Source organism: Galeopterus variegatus, unplaced genomic scaffold (genome assembly GCF_000696425.1).
Source record: "Galeopterus variegatus unplaced genomic scaffold, G_variegatus-3.0.2 Scaffold1084, whole genome shotgun sequence".
Taxonomy (NCBI): Eukaryota; Metazoa; Chordata; class Mammalia; order Dermoptera; family Cynocephalidae; genus Galeopterus; species Galeopterus variegatus.
Window position 1 is genome coordinate 95,868 of NW_007727195.1, and position 26,438 is coordinate 122,305.

Consider the following 26,438-nt stretch of genomic DNA (forward strand, 5'->3'; position numbering starts at 1 on the left):
CACTGATGTATAGCAAACTCCTGGGTTTATACTAATTGGCTTAGCTTAACCAACTACTATAAATGAATCTCTGTAGAAATGGAATGTGATTCTTCCATTGGTCAGACATAGAGGCAGCAGGCACAATCAGCCCTACCTAGACAACATAGGCTGAAAATGGAAGGATTTTTCTTACAGGGAAATCATGGTTGAGGTATTAGAAGAAGGGGTAAGAGATCAAGGGCAAACAAAAATACCAGATGTCTGCCACACCGTTTATGAAGCAAGACAACCTAGCTGCTAAAAGTCATTTGAGAGTCCTGAGTTTGACTCCCTTTCCTACCATTTTCTGGCTCTTTTAGCTTCAAAATACTTCTTAATCTCTTTGAGCTTACTTCCCCATCTGTAAATTCAGGGTAACAATACCCGCTTCATACTGTTATCGTAAAAACCCATCTCACAGTGTACTGTAAAGATGATGCGCGTATAGCTCTTATCATGTGCCTGGCACAAAAATGGCAGCTGTCAATCTTATTACTGGCATTTCCTGGAGCAGCTATAGAGAGCACAAAGGCTTTGGTGAAAACGAGTAGGAAAAAAGTCGCATAGCCACAACTTAGATGCCAAACCAAGGCATGCAGCCTCACTTTGCAGCTCCTCTAGGGTCTACTGGCTTGATCTTGGCACTTGCACAGTCTTTGCCTCCAATTCCTTTAACCCTTCTCAGCCCAACATCACATTTGTTTCTGCTCTGCTGTACAAGTTCGGTAAGATGGATGATTCACCAAGTCAATCACTTTCTGTACACCTCTTTATAACTTTGGAACAGTCCTAATTTCAAGTTTCCCAAAGTAAGAATGATATAACTTGAAAAAGGCCATGGCCCAGTTATAATTTAGGGTGGGTCAGCAATTAAGAATGTTAATTTCAATTACTTAACTGTTTGTGGCCCAGTGTTACAGACTGAAGGAGATAGGGATTCAGGAAAACCAGTCAACTTTAAGACATATCTGCAGAATTGTACCTTAAGTTGGCGAATAATAATTAAGATCAAGGACAACTAACAATTAACCTCTTTGTAACTGAGTTCCTTCATGTGTAAATGGTGATACTATTATTAACCTTACAAAGTTGTGATGATTGCATGGATTGTTACGTGTATATAGCACTTTAGTACCTGGCAAACAGTTAAGTACTTGATAAATTGTAGCTACTGTTGCTGTTCATCACTACTGCATTGGAAACTAGTAAATCAGTAATCTTACTAATCCTTTCCAAGTAAGAGATCTTTTCCTTTTGAAGGAAGGAAAGTTTACGAGATCTGACCAATCTTACAGATTTAGAGCCCTGTGAAGATGGCAAGAGAATTCAGCAGTCTCTTCCCCTAACTTGCCCCTTTGTTGTAAGCCTTGTGGGCCAGCTCTTTAGCTCGCAAGCATAGTGTGAATGTGGGAAGACACTGTATGGTTCTAGTTTGCTGTTGGCTTTGGGCTCTATAATGAGGGTCTCTGCCTACCTCTGGACCTCATAAACAGAGCCATGAGAGAAAAAAATTGCCAAAGTTCAATTTCATATCAAAGAAAGCCACAGAGCCAGAGAACTCCCTGAGGACCCACACAGCCACTTCGTCTACTGCCAAGCCATGGCCCTAATGCATGGATACGCCTGTAAGCCAAGAGCCAAAGCCACAAAGTTCCACCAGTTCATTTAGCCTTGGCATTTCAATGTACTGAGGGATCTGTTATTTGGGTTGTCTCATTGTTAAGGGGTAAAAACAGAAAAAGTCCCCTCACCCTTCCACACCACCACAGTCATCAGAAAACGTGTTTATTAAAATCACCACCACTGTTTCACCCCGCCCCAACTCCTACTGTGAGAACAGCTCTATCGCCCTGGGTGACGAAATGCAGCAAATGCCAGCTCTCCCCACTCATGATCCCTGATCTCTTTGTGGTCATTCTTTCCCACAGGGCTGACTTGGAAGGGCTAGTTTCTGCATCACAGGGTAGGTGAAGCCCTGTGGCCAATGCCACCAATGCTGAGTCTATCTCAATACCTACCCCCCCAATAAAATATTCTTAATGGTTTAATTTCTATTCCAAAAGCTTTTCAAATCTTCCTTAACACCATTCACCTCAAAGTACACAAACAAAAGGATTCACAGTGTTTCCCACCTGTGGGATTTGCTTGTTTCCTCAAATGGTGTCCCTAAATCCAGTGACTCTGCCTGCTGGGACTTTGAGCTCAGCAGCTAGCATATCAGGGAGGCAGGCAGCAGGTATCTGCACTTAAAACCATGTGAAATGGGAGCCCAGAGAGAGCCACTTTTTCATGGTGGTTGACAAGAACGTAAAGAAATGGAATCATTAAGACCTGGCCATGGGGAATAAGGTTGAAAAGTTCTAGGCACTGCCACACACTGCAAAGTCCTACTGGAAATGTATAAATTATAAGCAAATACTAAGTTATGAGTAAAGAAAAGGTACCTAGCAGTACCTGTGAATTCTGTTTGAATGCTCAAAATTCATCTTTCTCTATAAGAGCTTTTATTCTTGGAAGCACAAACTTTTTTTTAAAATAAATTCATGTTTTTAGACAGGGAAACGCAGTCCTTGAGAAGAAGTGACTTATCCAAGGCTGGGTAAAGGTCAGTGTCCTGAACTCAGAGTGGCCAAGCTGGAGGAAAACCTCAGAATTCCCATCTTTTACATTACCATCAGACCACCCTGCCATCTAACAAAACCAACCCCATATCTTGGTTTTGAGCATTTAAAAATGGAAAGAAGTGTGACAGGTCAAAATCTCAGATTCCCTGGCTTTCTGATTACTTGTACATCCACATAAGGCTCACATATCACTCCCCTCTCATTTTGTCAGCATCTGAATTTGTTTGGTCGTCATGTGAGTGATGAAAACTTAAAAGCTATGTTGCTATGTACAGCATGTGAAAAACCACTCCCAGGTTCTCAATGCCCTGAAAAGGCCAGAAGCGCATGTACACATTCTTATACACCTAAACAGACCTATGCGTCCACTCATGCACACGCTCAACATCATTAGACACTCGTTTAAAAAACAGTGTGTTGTGTGCTGACTTGATGGGAAGCCATGGGCTAAGTTCTCAGACACTGGCCAAGAGGAGATGGGATCCAACCCATCCCTAGACCACAGGAAAAATACTTTCAACCACAGAGCTGGCTGCAAAATATTCTTTTTGTAGGAAACAAAATGTTTCCAGCCCTGGGAATTCTTTTTTTTTTTTTGGTCCTTTTACTGTTATTGAGTAGGAAAGGCAAATGCTTAAGCAAGAAGCCAAGTAAACATCTATGGAAACCAAAACCAGGCTTCTTTGCTGGAAGAGTGGAACACTGGGTGTATGAACAGCACACTGGATGAGCCCCAGGCCTTTAGAAGCTTTGGGGGAGCAGCAACCCAGGCAATTCTTCATGTGTTTATAGCCTCAGTTTAATCCCACTTCACTGATGCTCCATTTAGTGACTAAGTAGACTTGGACAAGTTACTTAACTTTCTGAGCCTCAGTTCCTTAAGTGTCAAGTGTGAATAATAATAGTAATATCATAGGTTACTATAAATAATAAGTGAAACATACATAAAAGTTGCACAATGCCCAGCACATAGTAGGCACTCAAGAAACAAGATTTGTTAAGGTGTGTTCAGTAACTCTTACAGGTCACTAGAGAACTACTCTCCTGGACCATTAGAACCCAAAGATTCCTTAGAGATTAATGCTCCAGCCCCCATGTTTTATAAGTAAAGAAATAGTCCTAGAGAGATGAAAAGGTGTGACCAATCATCCAGTCAGTAGTAGGCTTGGGACTAGAATCCTGCAGACTGGGTGTAAAGAGTAAACAGAGTTAAAGTAATTCACATCATAGAATATACTATGTGCTGTCAATCGGCAGTGGACCTCAGACTTTGTGTCCTAAGTATTGCCCAGGAATGTAGAAATGTAGATTTCTAAACCCACTCCCAGAGCTGCCAATTTATTCTGGGAAGGCCAAGAGTCTGAATTTTTAACAAGCTCTGCAGATGGATTCCAAGAGGTATTCCTCTGATCACCTGTCAAGAAACATTATAAGACATCATCAGCCAAATACATAACTGAACAGAGTGCTAGGGTCATATCCTAAGGTTTAGCACAAATGAAGTGGCAAATCCCCATAGATAATGAGAATATTCACATTGTGCTAAATAGTAAATGAGGTATAGCGTGGCACTGCTGCTTCATAGAACCAGAAAACGCAATCATCTTCTAGATCAGTTAGCTGTCTTACAGAAAAGGAACCTATGACTCAGAGCCACTTGCCCAAGATCACACATCTAAATAGAGACACAGCTAGAACTTAATTATAAAATATCATTAATTTTTTCACAATGGAAAGTCTTTTTTTCTAGGTACCTAGAGATGAAGACAGTGGTTTATGAGTGTTTGTTATATACCGGAATTCCTGAATTAATCATAATTTCTAAAAGAATAAAAAATCATCCTAGCTTTTTGATGCACTCTAATGCAAAAGCCCTCTCATGTTATTTCTGGGGCTATGATTTATTGCATGGGCTCCCTTGTAGGTTAATAAAGGAAACTTGGTCAGAAGAAAGAACTAACAATGACATACAATGCCGGATATTTTGGAGGCAACAGAAACTGTAGTTACATTGGTGCATACTACCTGCTTCCTTTTCATTAAAATCCTACTCTTTTAATATAAAACATATACCTGACCCCAAGGTCGGTAAAGTTCTGTGCGTCACCAAATAACCACATAAGTATCCTGGTTAGTGATTATTATGTTAAAGAATTCGGGAACTTCCTAGACAGAGCCCAAATAAATCAATATGGGATTTGATTCAAGTCATTCTCAAAAGGATGGAGTTTCAGCTATTCCCTGTAGTGATGGAACATGTAATAATCTCTTAGCAATTTCTGGGGTTATGCCCCTACAGACTAGAAATGATGATTACTTTCTACGTCTTGGTCCAATGCTGAAGGATCTGAGAAGGCTCACAAGCATAGGTCCTTCACTTGTACTTTTCTTTGACAAATGCTTTAAGACAGCAATAATCTTTGTCCCCCAACAGAGTTCCTTCTGGAAGCTGCTATGAAATGTGGGTAACATAGCAAAGTGAAAGCCACGGCCAGTTTGAAGAAAAGCAATAATGTATTCTGCAGTTGGAGATGCCTATTCTCATAAAAATCTCAGAATGCTCTAATTCATTATGTCAGTAAGAGTGGCCCTAGAAAAGATTCATTATGAATTAGGTCAATCTCACAACCTTATTAAGGGGCAAACAAAGCCCAAAGAAGGAGGTTCTAGAAGTCTCTTTACAGAATCTGAGGTAGAATCTGCGCTCCCAGCGCCGCACTCTCTGAGCGTGCCACGGGCTCGGCCCTGAGGTAGAATCTGAATTAGAATCCAAATACATTGCTAACAACTTAACAATCCTTTTCCTCCTGTAGAGAATTTTGGTCTTAGGACCTGTTCTTCTGCTCCGAATCATCAGGGCATTCAGAGAATGCCAACTCCTCTCCTAAGACATGAACCCATTAAAGGATGGGAGCATGCCATGGGGCAGGGTTTGGATGTATGCATACAGACCCTGGAACATTTTGACACACCTCTTGATTTTGTGTGTGTGTGTGTGTGTGTGTGTGTGGCGGGCTAGTATGGGGATCTGAATCCTTGACCTTGGTGTTATAACACCACACTCTTAATCAATTGAGCTAACTGGCCAGCCCTCAACACACCTCTTTTAGAGGAGGTTCTGTTGGTTTCAAACCCCCAACCCACTTGAGACATTGTTTCCAGCCACTAAATACTTCCTGAGCTTAGATACATCTGGAAAGTTTTGGAAAATCCTACAGGAAAGAGAGTAGGCCAAAAGAGCTCCTTTTCTCATGCCATTCAGGAAGAACTGAACAAATGTTTGCCCTCCAAGACAGCCCTGCCCAGGAGCCCAACTCTCAGGGCTAGAGAACCATGGCAGACAGAAAGTCCTTTGGGGAATAGGGCCAGTAGAGAACAGATTTGGGGTCTTAAATTAACCATGTACCAAACAGAAGGCTTATACAGACCCATATCAGTCAAGGTCCATCAGAAAAACAAGACTCACCCCATGTAGTTCAAAAGAGAGAATTTAATTTTGTGTTGGAAGAGCTGAAAGGAAAACATGGGACAGTGAGGCAACTCAGAGATTAGCAGCAATGAGAAGCTATGAGCATTCCCAGGGCTGGAATAATCAAGGAAGAGGTGCTGTTACTAGAGCCCAGAGGCTGGAGTTTCCCAGCTGGAACTGTGATGACAAAGGGATCACGAAGGAAGGACTAGTTGCCTGAGACACCACTGGAAAGGGGTGAGGGGTAGGGGTGGGACAGAAATACATGGCTTCTCTCATATTTCTTCCCTGCATCCTCCCTCCAAGGCCCAAAACTAACCAGAATCAATGGAAAGGGAGCCTGGGAATATAAACTGCAGGGGTCAGTCCCCTGTGACACCAAGCAGAGCAGGGGAGGGCAGGGAGTGGATCTGAGAGCAAACAAGCAACTGACTGGCATGGCCCACTAAGGCAGAGTGTTCCTTTTCTGAATCTGTAGATGGGGATGTTTTAGAAAACCTTGAAGCCTAAACTAGTACATCTCCAAATTGTCTACTGATGCCACAGCCCTGGACTTTCAGTTTGCCAGAATTCACTGGAGAGTAGGACACACCTATCTGCAGGGCTCTGTCCTCCCTGAGCTCAGGGGCTTCATTGCACATAGTCTGCATCTTTCCCTTTCCCCAGAAGGCATCTCTGAAGTTTTGATTTTTCATACATTGTGATAAGCATTGTCACTGCATAGAAGCCAGGGTTCTAAAAGAAAGAAGCGGCATTGAGGGTAGAAAAAGGAATGATGGGCTGAAAGGAATGGTGGGGGCAAGGGAGGAGAAAATTTTGACTCAATATTCTGTGCAACTATAAGAAATCCCTTCTGATCTCCAAACAAATTCCTGATGGCAGTCACTGAGGTCTGGGTGGAAGAATGTAAGCAGCCACACTCTGTCACATAAGCAGGGACCTCCACACATCCCAAGCAGGGCCAGATCTTGCCTCTGTCCCAGGCCCATTTTTCTCTTGTACTAGCTCATTTCAGTGAGCGATAACCTCATCCACTCACTTATATCAGAAACAACCCCCTTCCCACTCCCTTCCAGATCTCTCCTCTCTGTGCTTAAATACTGTTGACTTGGCTTCCTCACCATTTCATATCTCTTCTCTCTTCTCCATCTCAAGGGCCTGTCTAGGTTCTAGCCCTCATTTCTTTGCATCATCTTTCAAATCCTTCCAAATCTGTATGGCAAACTCCCGCCCAAGGGAGCCTGATAAAGCACAAATCTGATGTCACATACTTGCTGGGAGCTCCTCAGTGGGACTTGTGAGAGCCTTCAGGATCAAGTCTCGTTTGGCCTTCCTCTCCTTGCTTTACCTGTAACTGCCATCCTCTCCACTGCCCCTGCCCATTGTATAGACACGTACCCTCCTCAGTAGCCCTGAAGAAGGACCATTTGCAGTTCCCACCTTGGTGTGTTTGTTCATGTAGCTTCCTCGGCCTGCTACCTCATCTACCTGATAAATACTGATATACCTTTCAAGTTTTGTCCCAAACATCATACCCTCCTCTGACTGCTTCTCTGACCATCCCTTCCTTGCTGAGAGTTCTGACCACCCCAATATTGATGTCACACTGCACTCTCTCACAGTTCCCTCAATATCTTCTTGTATTTAATTACACATCTGCTCCTTTCTATGTGGTGTTCTTGTTTTCAGAATGTGAAATTGGGTTTTGTTTGATTTCATATTGCCAGTGTTTGGCACACGTATCTACTAAGGAAAGATATAAAAGATAAAAACAAGGAGGAAGGGACAGAGGGAAAAGGAACGTGTCCAACACAAAGAACACTTAATGGTCTTGTCTAGAGAAAAATAGAACAGTTAGAAGAGGATCTATGTCTATGGTTAGAGCACACACAAAGGACTATTATTACAATTACAGTCCCTAAAAGATCTATTACTAAATGTTTTAGGCTGTTATGTGCACTGTCTTAGTCTGTTCTGTGCTATTATAACAGAAAACCATAGACTGAGTAATTTATAATGAACAGAAATTTATTTCTCACAATTCTGGAGGCTGGGAAGTCCAAGATCATGGGGCTGGTATCTGGTGAGGGCCTTCTTTCTTGTCATCCCATAGCAGAAGGGCAAAGAGGGTGAGAGAGAGACAAAAAGTGGCCAAACTCATCCTTTTATAAGAAACCCACTCCCACAATAACAAACCTACTCCTGTGATAACAGCATTAATCCATTCACGAGGGCAGAACCTTCATGGCCTAATCACCTCTTAAAGGTCCCTCCTGTTAATACTGTTACAATGGCCAGTAAGTTTCCAATACATGCTTTCTGGAGGACATCCAAACCATAACATGTACCTTTTCTTTTTTTTTTTTTTTCCTTTTTTTTGTCTTTTTTTCGTGACCGGCAACAGATCGCAACCCTCAGTGTCGCGCCTGTACCGGACCGGGACCGGCCACGGGATCGCAACCCTCGGTGTTGCCCCCGCCCCTCGCTCAGCCAGTGAGCAAGAACCGGTCTGTATGTGGGATCCGAACCCTCGGCGGGAGCGCCACCACGCTTCCCAAGCGGCGCACTATAGCAGTGCGCCACCGGGCCGGCCCATAACATGTACCTTTTCTTAACTGAGGAAAAAATTAGGTTTTTAGGAGATTAAAAAAAGTGGCCAATTCTTCATAGATGCTATGGTAGCCACTCACCCACCTTTGACAACTACAACATGTAGCAAGATTCCCTATGCAGAGGGGTCCCAGAGACTGATGTTTAATTCAAACTGAGAAAATAGTTGGCTCCTGAGAAGGACTGGCCTTCGCAAGTCAATGGGATCAAATGCTGACACTCTTAGCAGAGCCAGTCACAGGGATCTTGGAGACACAGGGACCTTGGAGCAAAGTCTAAGTAAAAAAAGGTGGGAGGACGGTATAAAAAGGCAAGGCCAGTGCCAGAATGGAGTCACAAGTAGGAAATAGAGATAAGTCACAAAGAAGAGCCGACTATTCCAACGCAGGTCAGTATAGGACTGTGTGTCTGGAAAGAACACTATAAATGGCTACAAATAAGAGAAGACAGCTTGGTATAGGCACAGCTGCTAAGGGGTGAGAAGCCATGTTGGATCTACCAAAACTTTTTGTTTTAAGGTGGCACCAGTAAAAGAACATAGAATTGCCACAGAGTTTTCCCATTTTACTAGGCAATGATCAAATCTTCATTAGGGTGTTGGGATAATACTTTCAGAAAACAGACAACTCAGAAAGGATTTAAAGGTAAGCCATGAAATTAATTACTAATGGGAAAAGTGACTTTGCAAGAAAAAGTATAGGGATAGATATCATCTATACGCCATTCTGTATCATCCATGAGGAAAGGGATGTATCTACAGGGTGTACCACTCTACCTCCTAGGCCCTGCAAGTTCTCACTTGCAGGAGACCATGGACAGATGAACACAGGTCTGTCCCCACTGAGGGTAAGACACCACAGAGACTCTCTCTGTCTTCTTTGACAATAAATGGCAGGGTATTGAAGCCAAACCCAGAAAATGGAAAAGACGATAGCTGGACATGCCAGAACGTGGAAGCTGACCCCTGATTGAATAGGGAGATTCAGAGGACCATGTTCTGTGGAGTTCATTCTCCTGCCATACAGAGCCACAGTTATAGGAAATAACTATTGATTATTGAACAGCAATTAAAAAGGCCTCTCAAGGCAATGGATCATTCTACTCTTTGAAGGGAGCATTTGTCTAGTACAACAATTGAAGGTGGCCACACCACAGGGGTTGGAAGGAGAAATTTTCCGCAATTAATTCCAAGTAGCATGCATGAATAATCTTACACTAACATGGGACTCACTGACATGGGATAATGATTAAGAACCCAGGGATGTAGAGGAGGAAGTGTAGTATGTATGTGATTAGGGATGGGGGGCAAAGGAGAAAGAAAATTCTGGCTTTGTCCCTTAGAAGCCATGTGATTTACAGCAAAATTTTAAAGCTCTATAAACTTCAATGCACTCATCTATAAAGAATACTTAGTAATACCTACCTCATAGGGTTGTAGTGAGGTTTGAACAAGAAAACATCCACAAAGAATTTAGCAGAGAAATTGGCACAAGGAAACTGTTAATAAATGGTGGTGAGTAGACAGAGCAAAGCAACCAGAAAGCCAAGGCTGTGGGGGCTTTGAGTGGATTGTTCTCAACCCCTCCAAGATATACCAGTTCCTCAGTTTTAATTTTCTAAGATTTGTAAAGATGTGCCTCTTCTCAGAGGTTTGACACACAGATAATTCTGTTAGAGAGTCATGGATCATGACTCCCAGCTCAATCTCTCATTGCCAATTCAGAGTTGAGGATTCAGAAAATAGGCAGTGAGGTACAATCACTGCAGCTTGGCTCTCCAAAGGTGTTCTCAAAATCATAGTCCCTTTGGTAACAATAAAACAAGAGTCCAAGACTCAAGCACACATGGTCTTTGTCCGAGATGCCAGAATTCTTAAGCTCTGCCAAGCCAAGAAGGGAAACTTCCAGAAAGAGACCCTCGGTGGAAAAATCTCTCCTTCAAGCATTTTAACTCTAAGTCAGTTGCCAGGAGCCACTGACTGATTTAAAAATGTAGGGAAGGTTGGGGGCAGGGAGAGGGGCAACAAGGTGAGAAGAAGGTTAAGGGAAGGAAGGAGTAAGTGGGTCATCTCCATGTAACTGAAAACTCCAAATTATTTAGAGCAGCAGAAATCAGGGAAACTCAATGACTTATATTGCATTTGACAATCAATCACGCATTGGATAATGTGTAGCATATTATAAAATGTTATGATGTAACATAATCAGACTTACTATAGACTCAAACTGAATCTATAAGGAATTTGATTCCTTTTCCCTCACGTTTCCATCATGTAAATCCTTTGTCAGCTTCCCACTCCCCTACCCCTAATTTCATAAGCTATTAAGATTTTGGAAGGGACTAAAGCCTCCCAATTCCACCCATTACTCCGGTCAGTGACCTCAAGAAGGGACTTAAATGCAAACCAGCATTGTACCATGCTGTGAATCTCATAGTCACAGTTACCCCAGGAGTGAAGCAGAGGCCACAGGCCCAGGCAGTGTACATGTCACTGTGAGGATACTCTCCCAGCAAAAGCAACCAGATGATGAATGCTCCAAGCTGGGCCTGCTGCAGTCACATTTGTGACAAGCTGTGCTTTTCAAATCATACACATAAACAGAGCAGGGAGCATTTCAGAATCACAGTCATACGCCAGGAGTATTTCTAAGCCAAATAATGCCAAAGAGCAAGAGACAAAAGCAGCTCATCATCTCCTTTTTTTTATGTCCCTCCCCCAGGGTGGGAGGTGTTGTTCCAATGTGTAATTCAGTAAGATTTCAGGTAAGCAAAATGACATTCTAGATCCAGTCATCTTTGGGGGAAAGTTAGAGAGAAAGATATTAAGGACCATTCACTGCAAGGCAAAAAATCATCACTAACTTAAGGCTTCATTTTCTAGCATCTCATTTTATTCCTAAATTTATAAAATTAAAACAACAAGAACAACAACCTTATATCTCAGAGAACATGGTACAGCAAAAAGAACTTGGGCTCTAGAACTATACAAACTTGGTTTCAAATCTTGATATTACCAGTGAATATAAATTATTTGTCTTATAAGCCCATTTTCTTTATTTGTAAAAATGGACATAAGATCTATGCCTCCTGCCTTCTGCCTCCCTTCCTCCCTTTGTCTTGTTCTACCTTTTCAAAATAAAGATGCAGAGACTCAAAAATGTGATAACTGCAAAGCTGCTCTCATGCTTAGAAGACCAGACAAACAAAAGACCAGAAAACTCTGGTTCTCCCAAACAATTGTGCACCTGTAGACTATGAGGAAGGGCAATAGGAAGCTCATGATTTAAGGGTGACCTTCCATGAGCACAAATGACCATTTGTAGGGACAGCATAGTTCTTTGTAAGATATTATCTATAAGGGAAGTCACTTGATTGGGAAGTTCATGCTCACCATGAAGTTCAACTTGGAAAAAGTCACTTGTTCACATGTCTGGGACCAAGAATTAAAAAAGCTGACTTTTGAGCTTCTGGTTAAGATGGTGGAATAGACAGTTCCCAGTAGTGTCACTCTCTCCCACAAATCATCCAATTTACAATTATTGAAAAGCAATGACAGTCAAGCTGGGGCTGCTAGAGCTCAGGGGAAGAGGAGCAAAGACCTACAGAGTGCATTAAGGTGGGAGAAGCCATGATGAGAGAAAGAAAGGACTGCTCCTACCATTTCAAATCCCAGCCACTTCAAGGCTGGAGCTGCTGAGCACACGGAGCAGGAGCTGGCGAAAGCTGCATCTGTGCCTTTCATGTGAAGTTGCTTGGAGGCGGCAGGGGAAAAGAGGGTGTTTGTGGCTCCCAGACCAACAAGACCACTAACAGGGCTCCTGTGGACCCACGTCAGAGTGAGGAGCCACAGACAATTGAAAGATGAAGCCGCTCAGAGGCCAGTGAATCACTGCAAGGGATCGGCACATGGCCTGTCCCACGGGTAGTGTTTGGAGTGTGGGCAGTGGGGGAGACAGGTCCACCAGGGGAAACACTGGGGAACAGCAAGGACAGCTGATCTGCCCCCCAATCAGCACAGGCCTACTCTGTGTAGACTGGTCAGGAATATAGAACTATAGCAGGTGCAGTTTGCTGAAAAGACTCAGGCCCAGACCAGAGTTTCTACACAGCCCAGTATACTGGATCTCATGAGACCTGGAATTACATATAAAGTCAACCATTAAAACCTGAGCTGCACAAAAAGCTTCCCCAGGGAATCAGCAGCAAAGCAGCAATTTAGTTCAACTATAGAGCTCACATGCTGGTCCCCACAGGAAGTTCCCCCATTTTATAAGTAAGCAAAGGACAACAAATTAGTTCTAGTGCAGAGTTTAAGTAGTAGGAACAGCAAATAATCCAACACAGAACTGAGAGAAAAAACAAAATATCCACACACCAGAGACAAAGTTTGATATTAACTAGTAAAGGTCTAATATCACCCAAGAACACCTATAAAACCTAGAAGGATCAGAAGTCCCCTGGGCTACCTAGAAGGATCAGAAGTCCCCTGGGCTCCCACACCAGGGAGGGCAGAGGGCTGATGGCCTTGGCTATGCCCCCCCCCAACCCCTGCAACCAGCCTAGTGATGACCACTGAGCCATGGCAGGAAGCTCCCCTGGCTCCCTAGCCAGGGTGGTGGGGGCTGAGGGCCTTGGCCACACCCCTGACACCTGCAACCAGCCCAGAGACAACCACGGAGCCACTGCCGGAAGTGCCCTGGGCTCCTGAGCCAGGGTGGTGGGGAGCTAAGGGCTTCAGCCACACCCCCCTGACATCTGCATCCAGCCCAGCAATGACCAGGCCACTACTGGAAGCCCCTGGTCTCCCCCGCAGGAATGAGGGGGGTGCCACAGACCTCAACCACACCTCTCCTCCTTCCTCCTTCTCCCACCCTATTTCTTCCCCCTTTCCCTGTTCCCTTCCCCCTCAACTGCTCTGCAGCAACATCTTAGAATGTGAAAAAAATAATATTAATAAAAAACTTTTAAAAAGATAGAATAAATAAAAATAAAAAGTTGATTTTTATCTTGAAACATAGAATGAGATGGTGCTTTTGAGAAATTCTTTTTTTTTCAGAGTTCTGTAGAATCTTTCTATGAACCACTGAAAGTCATAGGGGACTTAAATATCACATCACTTGCAAACACAGTAATTTGATTAGGTTTGGTGACTTTTTTGCTCAGCTTTCCTACTAAAAGTCACCAGAGTAAAGTGAAAACAGCAACAAATTAGGAATTGAAAGAATTGAATTCCATTTCTATTACTTACTAGTTGTATGACCTTGAGTAAATCATTTAACCTCAATTTCTTACCTCCATCTATAAAATGAAGGGGTTAGAATAAAGTATGGGACTGAGGACCACCTATGTGAGAATCACCCAAAGGTCTTGATAAAAACTGCAGACCCTGGGTGTGGCCCACCCTCACTGAATTCATGCTTGGGAGGAGGACCTGGGATCTGCATTGTTCACAAACATCTGGGATTCTTAAGCTCACTGTAGTTGAGAATCACTGGTTAAGATGATCTCTAGAAGGTATCTCAGATGGGACTCTCATATTCTAAATGCTTTTATTCTAGTGAAAGTACTGGCGCATTTGTAAATCAGTTTATAGTTTATACAGATATTGAACCCTTCTTTCCCTTACCAACAGTGTTGCCCAATTTTCTTCTCACTCACAGCTAACCAATCAAGCCTAAAATACATCTTGTCCAACCATCATTCTCAAGTGAGCCAAATAAGTTTCAACGTCCTTGATTCTCAAGTCACTGCCTTGTCCAAGAGATCTCGTAGCTGTTTCCTATGTTGTTTCCCAACCAAAAGCATTTTTCTTCCCCAGCTGGACAACAGGTTCTTTAGTTTGGTTCCAAAGCCCTATGTCTCTTCTACCTCCTTCAACAGCTCAGAGTTCTCTAGAAATCTCTCACCCAGGTATTTGGCCTAGTTTACTTAGCAAGTCAGAACTGGGAGGGTCACTGCATAAGGGAATTTGGTACCAGAGAAACAGTGTTTAAAAATAAAACTAGTCAGAGCTGGAGGAGAATGACAGAGGTGACAAAATACAGGTGGAATGAGTTGGCTCCTTAGAGGGTAAACCACCTAAATGCTCTATGAGTGGACCAGTCATTCAGGCCCTGATCGTCAGAGAGATGTTGATCCTCAAAGAGAGAAACAAGGACATGTCCTAAGTCTGCCATAAAGATAACCGCATTCAGTTTAAATACATTAATAAATGTATTCTTGATTCACAGGTATGTGCTTTCTACTTTTTGGTGTTAAAGTGCTTTTTCCTTTGGAAATGGTGGTTACGATTAATTTTACAATTCTACTTGATAAAAAATGACATTCAAAACCCTATGGTGGTTCCCCACCCTGTTCTCTTTACTTTTATTTTAACTTTTATTGGTGTCAAAAGGTTCAAAATCTCCTAGGAAAGACTGACTCTCTTCCTCAGCAAAGGTACATGGTCTATCACAGTCAAAGCACTAGAGAGAGAAACCCCATCAAAGCATGGGAGCGACTATATCAATGTATTTTTAACTGGCAACTTCCAATGGAATCTCTTTAAGAGAAAGTTCTCTCTATTTGAGGCCATTCAGAAATAGTGATTTCTTGGGTTCATTGACATTTTTCAAAGGGAGCTCAATGGAGTTTGTTTATTTGTAGATGGTAGGAAAGATACTGATAATCTTATATCAAATGTAGAGATAGAAATGGGAAGTGTCCACTTGTGTATCTGTGTTGTTTCCCGTCTTTATGCTCTGTACCAGCTCACTGCATTCATTTGCTGTTACTGCATATTTTTAGGCAGGATTTCCTTAGATTTTAATGCATTTGCCTGGTGACCTGAAAGAAGGATCCTTTTAAAGTCATCATTTTGGGTTCCCCTTTTAAACATTTTCCCAATCTGTTCAATACCTGTCTGAGCAGTTCTGATGGTAGGGCTTAGATTTCACAGTTGAGCAGCTCATAAAAGGGAGGAAACATTTATACCCAAGGCAATGTACTTGGCTGGGATTCTGTGTTCCCTTTGCTATTTCTGTAGATATTTATGCTTAAAAAGAACTTTCTCCCACCCCTGCACTACAGCCAAACTTCTCCTCTGGCTGGATCCAGTCACACACACAAAAAGTCTTTTTGCCTAAAAACAGCAGAGAGCTGGGGTAGAAAACAAGAGCACAAACATGATGACCTGGACCCATTCTACTGGGACACGGGCTCATTTCTGAGTTAGGGCTACTAAGTTTGACTCTGTCTTTGGAGGAATCTGGGAGTACGGAGACATACAGCTATGACTTACATCAGCTGACACATCATCTTCAGTGTCTCTCTTGAGTGAATATGAATATAAGCCCAACAGTCTGCCCCCAATCTACCCTTCAGCTTATCTGGAGAAAACATTTATCATCTTTTTTGTTATTCAGTCCTCCACTAAGACTTTTCAACCACAGAGAGAAGTTAAGACTTATGAAAGATGGCAAACGAAAACTTCTTACCCTCCCTGCCAAAGTCGTCATGCTGTCTGTTGTTCAGCTGCAGAAAGCAGCTGCAGACGCTCTCCCTCACTCCACCTGAGTCTGTGTTTAGGGCTCTGACTTGCTTACACTAATTCCCTTTAGGATTCTGGGGGAAGCCTGACTTCTACTTTTCCATAGTCCCTGGCAGGCCACTTCTGAAAAACTTATTCCTATATTCAGTATTCTGAAGCTATTCCTGTATAGGTGTCTGCTTGTAATTGTCAAAGTTTGATGCTAATCTTTTAAACCGACAATTACTGATGCTTATTAAACTGCAAAACTCAGTTCCTCTGGGGAAGAGTGATTCCACATAAGCAGAATGGTCTTTGTCTTCAAGACTGGGTTTATCGGGCCGGCCCGGTGGCACACTCGGTAGAGTGCGGCGCTTGGGAGCATGGCGGCGCTCACCCCGAGGGTTCGGATCCCATATAGAGACCGGTCTGCTCACTGGTTGAGAGCAGTGTGGGCGCGACACTGAGGGTTGCGATCCCGTTACCGGTCATGAAAAAAGACAAAAAGGAAAAATAAAAAAGACTGGGTTTATGTATAGATATGAGAAGTTCGATTCTTTCTCTCTCTCTTTCAAAATGTGTAAGTGTCAAGCATTGTCCTAGCCTCTGAGGGCACATAGAGAAATTCAGTCACAGACCTTAAGGTGCTCATAATTCAGGGCTCAAGTACTAGAATAGAGACAAGTGCCAGGTGCCACTGTGGGCTAGAGGGAAGAGGGACTGAAGGCTGTGTGTCAGGTAAATCTTAAAATCTTTGGAAATAAAAAATGGACACTAAGACAAGAATTATGTCACCAGAAGGGAAACACTGAATACTTCCAGGATGCAAACCAACCTGGGACTTTGAGAAAAGCCTGTGAATCGGAGTTTGACTAACATTATTGGTCCGTCAACAATTTACTTGGTACTTTAGGCTCATTCCTCAAGTGTTCTATAACTTCAAGGTGCTTTCTAAATAGAAGATGAAAATATTATTATAAAGTCCATTTAAATAAACCTTCTATATGAAAAAGTCACCTCTTTCTAATTTGTTGAAATAAGACAGTCATAATATTTATTTCATCAGGGGGGTGTGAGGCTTAGTCAGGATTAATTTACTTTATTATTCCTTCTAGGCCACTTGAAAATTTATAAAATCCCCCATGTGGTTTGTAGGAACAGACTTCATGTAAATTTGATGAGAAATAGTACAAATGGGAATGTTCCATCAAATTTTCTCATCATCCTTCAAGTATAACCACCCCACTCTCGCTTTTCCAGTCCCTCATTCCAAGGCACCTGGTTCCTGGGAGGGCTTCCCAGCCAAGCCAGCTACCCACTGCTGCTGCTGCCACCGCTTCATTAACCACCGCAGAACCTTCTATAGAGGCAGGGCTCCCATCTCCTGGATGCCTGCTTCATTCATGGTGCTCGTACAGCACGTACTGTTTACATTTTTGTCTGCTTCCCCAAGTAGACTGTGAAAACCAGAGGGTGTCAACTATTTCTAACTTGTCTTTTTAATCTCTAACATCTAGTTAACACAGTAACTAGAGAAAAGAGTGATTAAATACGGGCTTGTCAAATGAATGAGAGCACAAACACTGTGCTTCTAGTTCCAAGGTAAAGCCCAGCCTGCCGCCTGAAGAGGCAGCCTGCCCTCCTGCTGCCCTTCAACTGCAGCTCACCCCACCCCAGCACCCCCACTTTCTGACCTCATTTCATCTATCATTTAAGGCAGAGGTTCTCAAGCTTGGCTACACATTAGAATCACTTGCAGGAGTTTTACATACAAAATAAACACTGATACCTGGCCCCACAGGCAGAGATTCTGATTTAATTGGTCAGGGTGGGGCCCTAGCACTGGCTTCTAAGTGCTCCTGTAATGAATGTCAAGTGCAGCCAGGCTTGAGAACCACTGATTTTAAGGTGATATTCAAGTCCCACCTTCTCCTGAAAAGATGCAATATGCCTCTGATAATTTTACCTTCCTTTGGATTCAAAGCAGTTACTATTTTAACCACTCATTAGAAAATAAACCAAACACTGCCTTGTGAAATCACCTCAGAATTAGGTTGTCCTTTCACTCCTGCGCTGCATTTTGATTGTTCAGGAGTGTGTGTGTGAGTGTGTGTGTATCACCTTCCATCCTAGACCAGAAGGACCTTGAGAGCAGGGACTGTGTTTTCTACTTCTTTGCATCCATCCTCCTGCCATGTGCATGGTGGGCCAAAACATATTTTTGATGATTTGAAAAAACAACAAAAAAAACCCCTAGAAGAGGCCATTTTAATTCTTGTCTTTGGTGAGGACAAAAATGTTGCAAAAAGGGTGGGGCAGGATTGATGCAGAGTAGGAAAAGAGTAAAAAAAAGTCAAATGGAAAAAAAGCTAAACTAGTCCAAAAGAAAATGTTTCCCAGCTTCTTAGGAGGCTTTTTACAAACACTGAAACAGAATAAACAAGAGAATTAAATTGGCTTGTGCCCTGATAAGGAGATTTCTTTCTTGGTTATATAATTTTACAAAGTTTCTGGGGTGTAAAGAAAATAATTAGCCAGGGAGAACTCCTTCCCTTAGACTATACAATTCAGCTCTACAGTTAATCGACTCGAAGATCTGCTCAGCCAGCTTGTCCTGACCCCCTTCCAGCCCTGTGATCTCAGACTAAGCCTCACATTCAAAAGCTCTGGTGTAGTGCTCAATGTCATAGAAACAGGATGAAACATTATCCTCATTCCAAACCTTGATCCCTTGGTGTAGTAGCCTCTGCTTGTGCATTGAAAAATAAAATAAAATAAAATAAAATAAAAAATTATACCTGGTTTCTTCTCCAAGTAGCTGGTGTCCTAGAGGTCTGACTATCCTAGAATAATCCAGGCATGTTCTCCTATTAAGTAGTGTTATAAGAAAGTATTATTTGGTGCAATTACCCTAAAGGCTAGCTTTAATGTATTGTTTTTTGCACATATCCTAGAAAAGGCTTATCTTCATATGGCTTCTATACTTTGTCATAAAACAAGACCAGTGAATCACTAAGCACACCCTTGCTAAGGCAAGATAAGGTCATCAGATAGAGATGTTTTCCATATCAAACTTTATCCTACTTATTAGACCACAAATTTAACAGCTGGTCCCAAAAGGCATGCACATTTCTGTAGATTAATTAAATGTATGTTATTTTGCCTAAGTTGGCCATTTTAACACTGGCCATATTTTATATTAATATCTACTATGCTTGAAAACATGACTAAAAGGCATTTAAGTCTGCTCCTGATTGATTAGTAATGATAGTAATGAGTTGTCCTTCGTAGATTAAGATAACACCACTGACCCGTCTAATAGAATATGAGTTGATAGACTGTCACTAATCCATTCATACTTTGCTCCTGGTTCTTGTGACCAGTGGCCTGCATTTGACCTTATCAGCCAAGAGCCAAGAGCCACCAACATCCTCCAGTCACCAAAGAGATGCAAAAATAACAGCAACTTGTCCCACCAGCCACTTCCTGCTGACACTGACAAAATGGAAATGACTAGTTCATTTATTAAAACAAAAGGAAAAAAAAAAAAAACCCAAAAAACGTGGCTCTAATTTCATTTACTTATAAATTTTAACTGGAATTAGTAAAATTAGCATCTGAAAGTCTTGAATCCGGTGATACTATATATAACAAACCAAATCATAACATGAGTGTGTTACAGTAGGAATGCCATCTGTAATCTAAAACAGAGATAAATTACAAGTTTTCAGGGAGTGGGGTCGAGGATCCATGAAAATGGATGAATCAACACTAATTCACAAGGCATTTTACTTCCTCTAATAGAGTTTAGATAGCAGTGCTTGACAATCCTTAGTGACATCTCTGGTAGCCGTAAAAAGGTGTGCTTTTTAAACATGATTTCCTACTGTGGTTACAAGCCAAAGGTTATTAGGTTCTCCAGGAATATTTTTGGATGTGAATCCAGTAATGGATTCAGAACCCAGGATACCTGAATCATCAGGGAAAGGGTATCACTGAGGTAATGAGCACGCCAGGGCCTGAAAACCCAAGAATGTTTCCCTGAATGGAAACAAGCAGCTCCACCTTCTCAGAACATGGCTGACTCAATCACCAAGCTGGAATGTTATTTACACAGTCCCAAGCAAACCAAGAAGAATCCTCTGGTCTGTAACCAAGTTATGTCTGGAACAGGCAAAGGCTCATGTCTGTTTTTGATGATTCCTGCCTCCTTGAAAAAGAGCCAATTTACCTAATGCAGTTAAAGGCAACAACACCCTTCCTTCCCACCATCTCTTCCAGAAAGGACCACCAGTGTGATGTTTCATGCCTCTTTAATTAATAACCTGGATTTGTTATATATTTAGCAAGATGGGCAAATCTGGCTTCTGAACAAAAAATCAGAACAATCACCCTTCCTCCTCCTGCTTGCTATCATCTAAGTGAAATACAATAAATAAATATCATCTAAGTGAAATGATCATTTAGAGATAGAGCATTTAAGATCCCTAGGGGTGTGGTCTTTGGTCACTTACAAGTACCAAGGGCAATGCTAGCTCTGTGGGATCTAATTTTTTCCTGTGTGTGACTTGTTCCCCACTTTATCATAACTGCTGTTGGGACAGGCAAGGATGTTGGGAGATCATAATTGAAGCTGGTCACACAGCAGGATAAGGTTGAGGTTAGACATTAGGAAAAAGAAATTTCCTGATTATGAAACATTTTATTAAAGAGGTCAGACCGTGGTGCCCCTTTCTTTGGAGTGGGGAGAGAAGATTAAGAAAGGGGTGGAAAGTAACCTTTCTAGGTGGAAAGGGGGAGGTGATTCTCACTTGAGGCTACGATAGAAACGATAAATAGGGAATTCTGAGACAGTCATCATCCTTTTGGAGGTCTCTCTAGCATCATTCAATACTTCAAACTACTGACTTCTGTGTTAATGTAAACGTACCAAGTGTCTGGGGAATAATTTATTCACTTGGCAGGATCTGTCTGGCCTAAGGTTTTCAGAGCATACATACTTCAAGAAAAAGCATGATCACATACACATTATCCAGTCCTCAACAGATATCACATAAGTGAAAAGATCCGAGAGAGAATTTGAGATCTCTACAGGTGTCGTCCTTGGTCACTTACAAATATCAGGGAGAATGCTAGCTACGTGGGATCTATTCTTATATTTTTTCCCTGTGCGTGACTTGTCTCCCCACTTTACCATCACTGCTGCTGGAGCAAGCAGGGACGCTGGTTGCCTATGCTCCCTTGCCAGAGCTGGCCCAAGAGAGACAATGTGGACAACACTTTCAGAAGATGTTCAGATTGCTAGGTCTTGTTCTCTGACCGTCAAGGTCAAAGCACTTACCTGTCTTCTCTCTGAATCAAGGTACTGGAGAATCAGTCGGGTGTTCACACTGTGACTCCAGGTGTTTCCTAGTGCGGCTGTCACACAGCTCGATCCAGAAGTACCTTAAATGAAACAGGGCAAAACCGTGTTTATGGATGTGCCTTCTCGTAATGGCATTTCACATAAACAAAGTCCTGTCATTACTCAGTGCTCAGAGAATGCTTGGATACGCAGTTCATTAGCACAGAAGTTGATGAATTAGAGAGGAAGGAGAGGGGTTAAGGAATATGAGACTAAAAATGAAAACTAGCATGGGTTTCCTTCAGCATCAGTGAAAGTGCCTATCACTGGGCTGAACAGTAACAGAGGTCTATATCAATAAGAGGGTGCATTTGAAAGGCAGCTTGGAGCCATAGCTAACAATAAATCAGGCCACTGAATATCCACAGCAGAAAACCATAAAGTTACTCCATAGAATAAGAGCTGGTTATGAAATAGCCTTACTTTAATAGAGTTGTTAGACTTTTTTAGCTTGATAAGTCTTCATCTAATTTTCCTTATCAATATAGAAATAGTGGCATATACATAGAAAATTCCATTGCCTCCCACCCTCTGTACACACACACCCAGAAAAGGAATCTGGAAGATCTCAGCATTTCATATCTAATCTTATTTAGACATTCCTATTCCAAGAGAAACATTCCTTTACCTTCTAAGACTTTCCTATGAGAGGGAAGATCTGAAGTGAACTGTACCTGAGTTCCTAGTCTACTCCGAGTTGCACTTATATCTCCAAAGTTTCACTGACCCCTCTTGACATCACCAAGAGGAAACTGTTCTTGTTCCCAGCCCTCCTTGTTGGTCCTCAGAGGCAAGCTCCCAGGTCCTCCACTGCGAAGCCAGCTCCCACTATCACATCTAACACATCCTGAGGTCTCCTCCAAACTCCTGTGCCCACTTTGGCCCTGGGCCAAGGCAGGAATCCTAGCCTTATTCACTTGGGCATGTAGTTTATTCACAGTTGGGCATTTAGTCTGCCTTGTTTCCTCCAGATACCATCTCTTTTTAATGAGGAGAGTAAGTACGGAGAGGTTCAAGTCCACTGAATTAGTCAGAACAAAATGAGGCCTTGACTTTCTCATCTGTTGCCCTCTCACTGCATCATCTGATTTGCACCCCTCAGTGTAGAGTAGGAATTGGTCCTCATTTCCAAGCCAGATACCTTTCAGGGTGGTCTACCAACTGCACATGGCCTTAAGCTCCTGGACCCAAATGCTACAATAGATAAATGTGGTTCAGTGGTTCTTAGCTAGAGGTGATTTTGCTGCCAACGTGGGGTGCTATCTAGAGGGTAGAGGCCCATGGTGCTGCTAAACATCTTATGTATGGTACAGCCCCCTACAAAAAAGAATTATCCAGCCTTAAATGTAATAGTGCTGAGGTTGAGAACCCCTGGGTTAGATAATACCAACCATATATATTTTCCTGATTCAAGCAGGTACAGGAATAAATTAGATGGAAATCAAAAACTGGGGCCTTAACACTTGGGGATTTCAGATTGAAGGAGAATTTAGCATAGGAAAAACTAAAGTTAGGGGTGACCTTGGTTCATCATGTATACAACTCAAAACATGCCCAAATTAATGTGAAAATAAGTAAGCTAGACTGTGCAGATCTGATCCCATCACTCCCCTAACTAAAATCTTTCAGTAGTCCTCTAAGCATAAGGATAAGCACCAACTCCTGAACAACGCATCCGGGCACTTGGTTATCTGCCTCGGCATCTCTCTCTGGCCTCATCTCTCTAAGCTGTCTCACTGGATGGTCTCCCGTGACCTCCTGACTTCTCTGTCCTAATCCTCCTTGACCTCTTGTCAGCAGCTGATAAAGCTTCCCCCTTCCTTGATGTCCAACCTACTGGCTTCTCTGCTTCTCCGGTTTCCACGCTGATTCCTCCTTTCCCTTCTCTGTCTTGGTTTTTCCTCTCTTCTTAGCTGTGAGTGGACCTCGGGGAGTTGGGCATAACCAAATTTCCTCCTGTTGAATACCGAATGCCTTCAGTGGCTAGGAAGGTAATGTATACTAATAAAGAGGCCAGGAATTTGCATAGTAATATGTAGAAATCCTTTACCACCACAAGGAGATATACTCTCTTCCATTTCCCTTGAATACACAACCCTCTCCATCTGCCTTTCATTTTACCCTTTTGATAGACACATTTACAGAGAAATATTTTATGTTCTAAGAAAATCAACACTGCAAGGGCAAAAGCAACTATATTTGCATTTTTTAAAAACATCTTTTCTTTTTGGTGGCTGGCCAGTACAGTAAAAACAGCTTTATTAAGACAATTCATATGTCATACAATCCACCCATTAAAAATGTACAGTTCAATGGCTTTTATTATATTCATGAGTTGGTCAACATCACCACAACCAACTTTAGAACATCTCATCACCCCTCAAAAATCCCATACCCCTTAGCCATCAGCCTCTGGCACCCTACTCTCCATTCCCAGCTCTAAGCAACCATTAATCTACTTTTTGTCTCTATAGATTTAGCAACTGACTTTGATCTGAAAGTGTCAGGAGATGATGGGGAGTAGTGGGCACTGTGATGAATCTGAGAATTCACACAGGATCTCCAGGGGGGCAGCCTCTACTCAGCTCCAGCTGCTGTTGTCATGTGGCAACATGAGTCCATAGCTAGCCACATCTTGTGATTTTTATGAGAAGCCAGAAATCAATATAGTAAGTATAATCTCCTGACTTTAAAATGTTGGCTTAATTTTTACATTTTTAAGTTCTTAAAAACACACAAATAAACATGCTTGTGAGCCAGATATGCCTCATTCTTATCAAGCTTGCAAGTTCTGTGTTCTGCTGCATATGGCACGGCCTCACTGTGACCAGGGTGACACCATCCTGTGGATGATGTCTAAGCCTTTGTCTCAACCTCTGACTTGAGTCATTACCCATCCTCCGTTTCCAACTACAAGAACTGCAAGCCTGACATCATGAATTTTAGCACCGTACATTCCATATCTTCAAACCACATTAATGTCTTCCCATATAAGTTTACCCCTCCTTCTTTGTTCCTTTCTTTGACCTTTTGGTTAATCTGGTTTGAAACCTCAGTTCCATGTTTAAATTTCTCCTCCTGTGCTCCTCACTTCCAGTGAATTGTGATGTTCCAGTGACTTAACTGTAAAATCTCACCTCCATCCATTCCCTGCCCTCCATCTCTCCTGCCCCAACCTTACACCTGCGTTAGCTTTCCCACGGGGGTGGCTGCTTTGGCTTTCTAACTCGTGTCCACGCTGCTGTCAGTTTCTCCCTACTAAAGCCCATTCCCTATTTCATCGCCTGACACACCTCCTCAAAGCACACTACCCCGCCACTCACAACCAGAGTGCTAAACTGTCAGTGGCTCCCAATGCCTTCGGAGAATCTAGATTCCTATGGTTGGCGTTCGAGGGTTTTCCACCCTGTGCCCAACTTGCCCTTCCACATTTCTTCCCTCCACTCCACTTTTCATATCCTTTGCTCCAATTTAATCACTTCTTCCTCACTTCTGCTCTTCATCGGAATGCCCTATGTCCATATGTCCAAAATGCTACTTCCTACCTGCCAATTTCTCTAATAGTCACAGAAATAATGTCTTCCTTCTGTAAATTTCCACAATACTTTATTTCACTTTCTCACATTACTGCCATTTTCTATCCTGAGGTATATTATTTGTGTGTTTTCTTATGACCCTTAATATATACTATTAGAGGGCCAAATCCATGTCTGATTTATGCTAGCATACCTGAACATCATAACACAGGTGTGAGACACAGAGAATGCTTATAAATACTGGTTAAATGACTAATGAATAAGAATTTCCACTGGACTTTGGACCATGTTACATACTTCTTTTAGCAGCAGGCTTATGTTCTTAATTCTATCTTGCTTTAGCTAAAATTAATAGGTTTATGTTTTTTAAGCAAACTCTAGAAGCTAGTTGCTTAGATACCTTCAAAGTGATAGGATGAAGTGAGGCTGAGCTTCAAAGTTAGCCAAGAAAAAGCTACATGTCAATAATTAGGAGTTGCTAATTACTCGAGCACTCAAAAAAATTTAGGGGGGGGGGATAAAACTCCAGGAATTTCCCAGATCTAAAGGAAGACCAGGATATTTTCAGAGGTAAGAGTAACATCTGGACCAGTAACTATTTAAAGAACTTCATGTCACTAAACCACTGAGAATAGTATAAAAAAGTACCCATATATTTGGCTGTTTTCTGGGCAGGTAAACTTGGGTCCTAACTAAGTGTTATGAGCACAGATGACCACAGAAGAGCTTCCAATGGAAACCCTGAGTGAGCAAGCTTGAGGAGATGTATCTTCAGGAGTGCTCACAAACATTATACCACCACAAGAGTAACAGCAGCAAGGCCTTGAAAGTTAGTGATGATGAAAGACAACATTTGTTAAGGTACTACATGCAAGGCACTATGTTAGCCCTTTATATAGAAGGGCTTACATCTTGTTTGATCTTTGTATCTTAGTCACATCTTTTTTGATCCTCACAACAACCCTATGAAGTAGAGAATATTATCATCCCTATTGACAGACTGAGGCTATGAGAGATTAAGTCACTCTCTCAAAGTCACATGGTTGGTTAATGACAGAGGCAGAGTCCGAAACCACGCCAACTGAGTGTTAACCACTACTCCAACCAGCGCTCTCTAGTCTCATCATGTTTTTCAAGTCAAATCACCTGATACTCTGCAGCCTATGGGACCCTTAAGAAGGGCCTGAAGAGCCCAAAGGCCCGTGTCTCAGATGACAGTGACGGAGGTGCGTTGTGAGCATCTTACCGCTCATCTAAGCTCTGCATG

At 42.3% G+C, this 26,438-nt stretch overlaps 1 protein-coding gene across 1 annotated transcript in view; it reads right to left on the bottom strand.

Moving 5' to 3' along the window:
- Positions 1–26,438, bottom strand: part of LOC103592077 (DNA repair protein RAD51 homolog 2-like) — a 170,175-nt gene that overhangs the window by 31,919 nt on the left and 111,818 nt on the right. Inside the window, exon 2 of the mRNA XM_008574670.1 lies at positions 21,573–21,676. Within this exon, the coding sequence (XP_008572892.1) occupies positions 21,573–21,676 (104 nt within the window). The remainder of the gene's footprint in view (positions 1–21,572; positions 21,677–26,438) is intronic.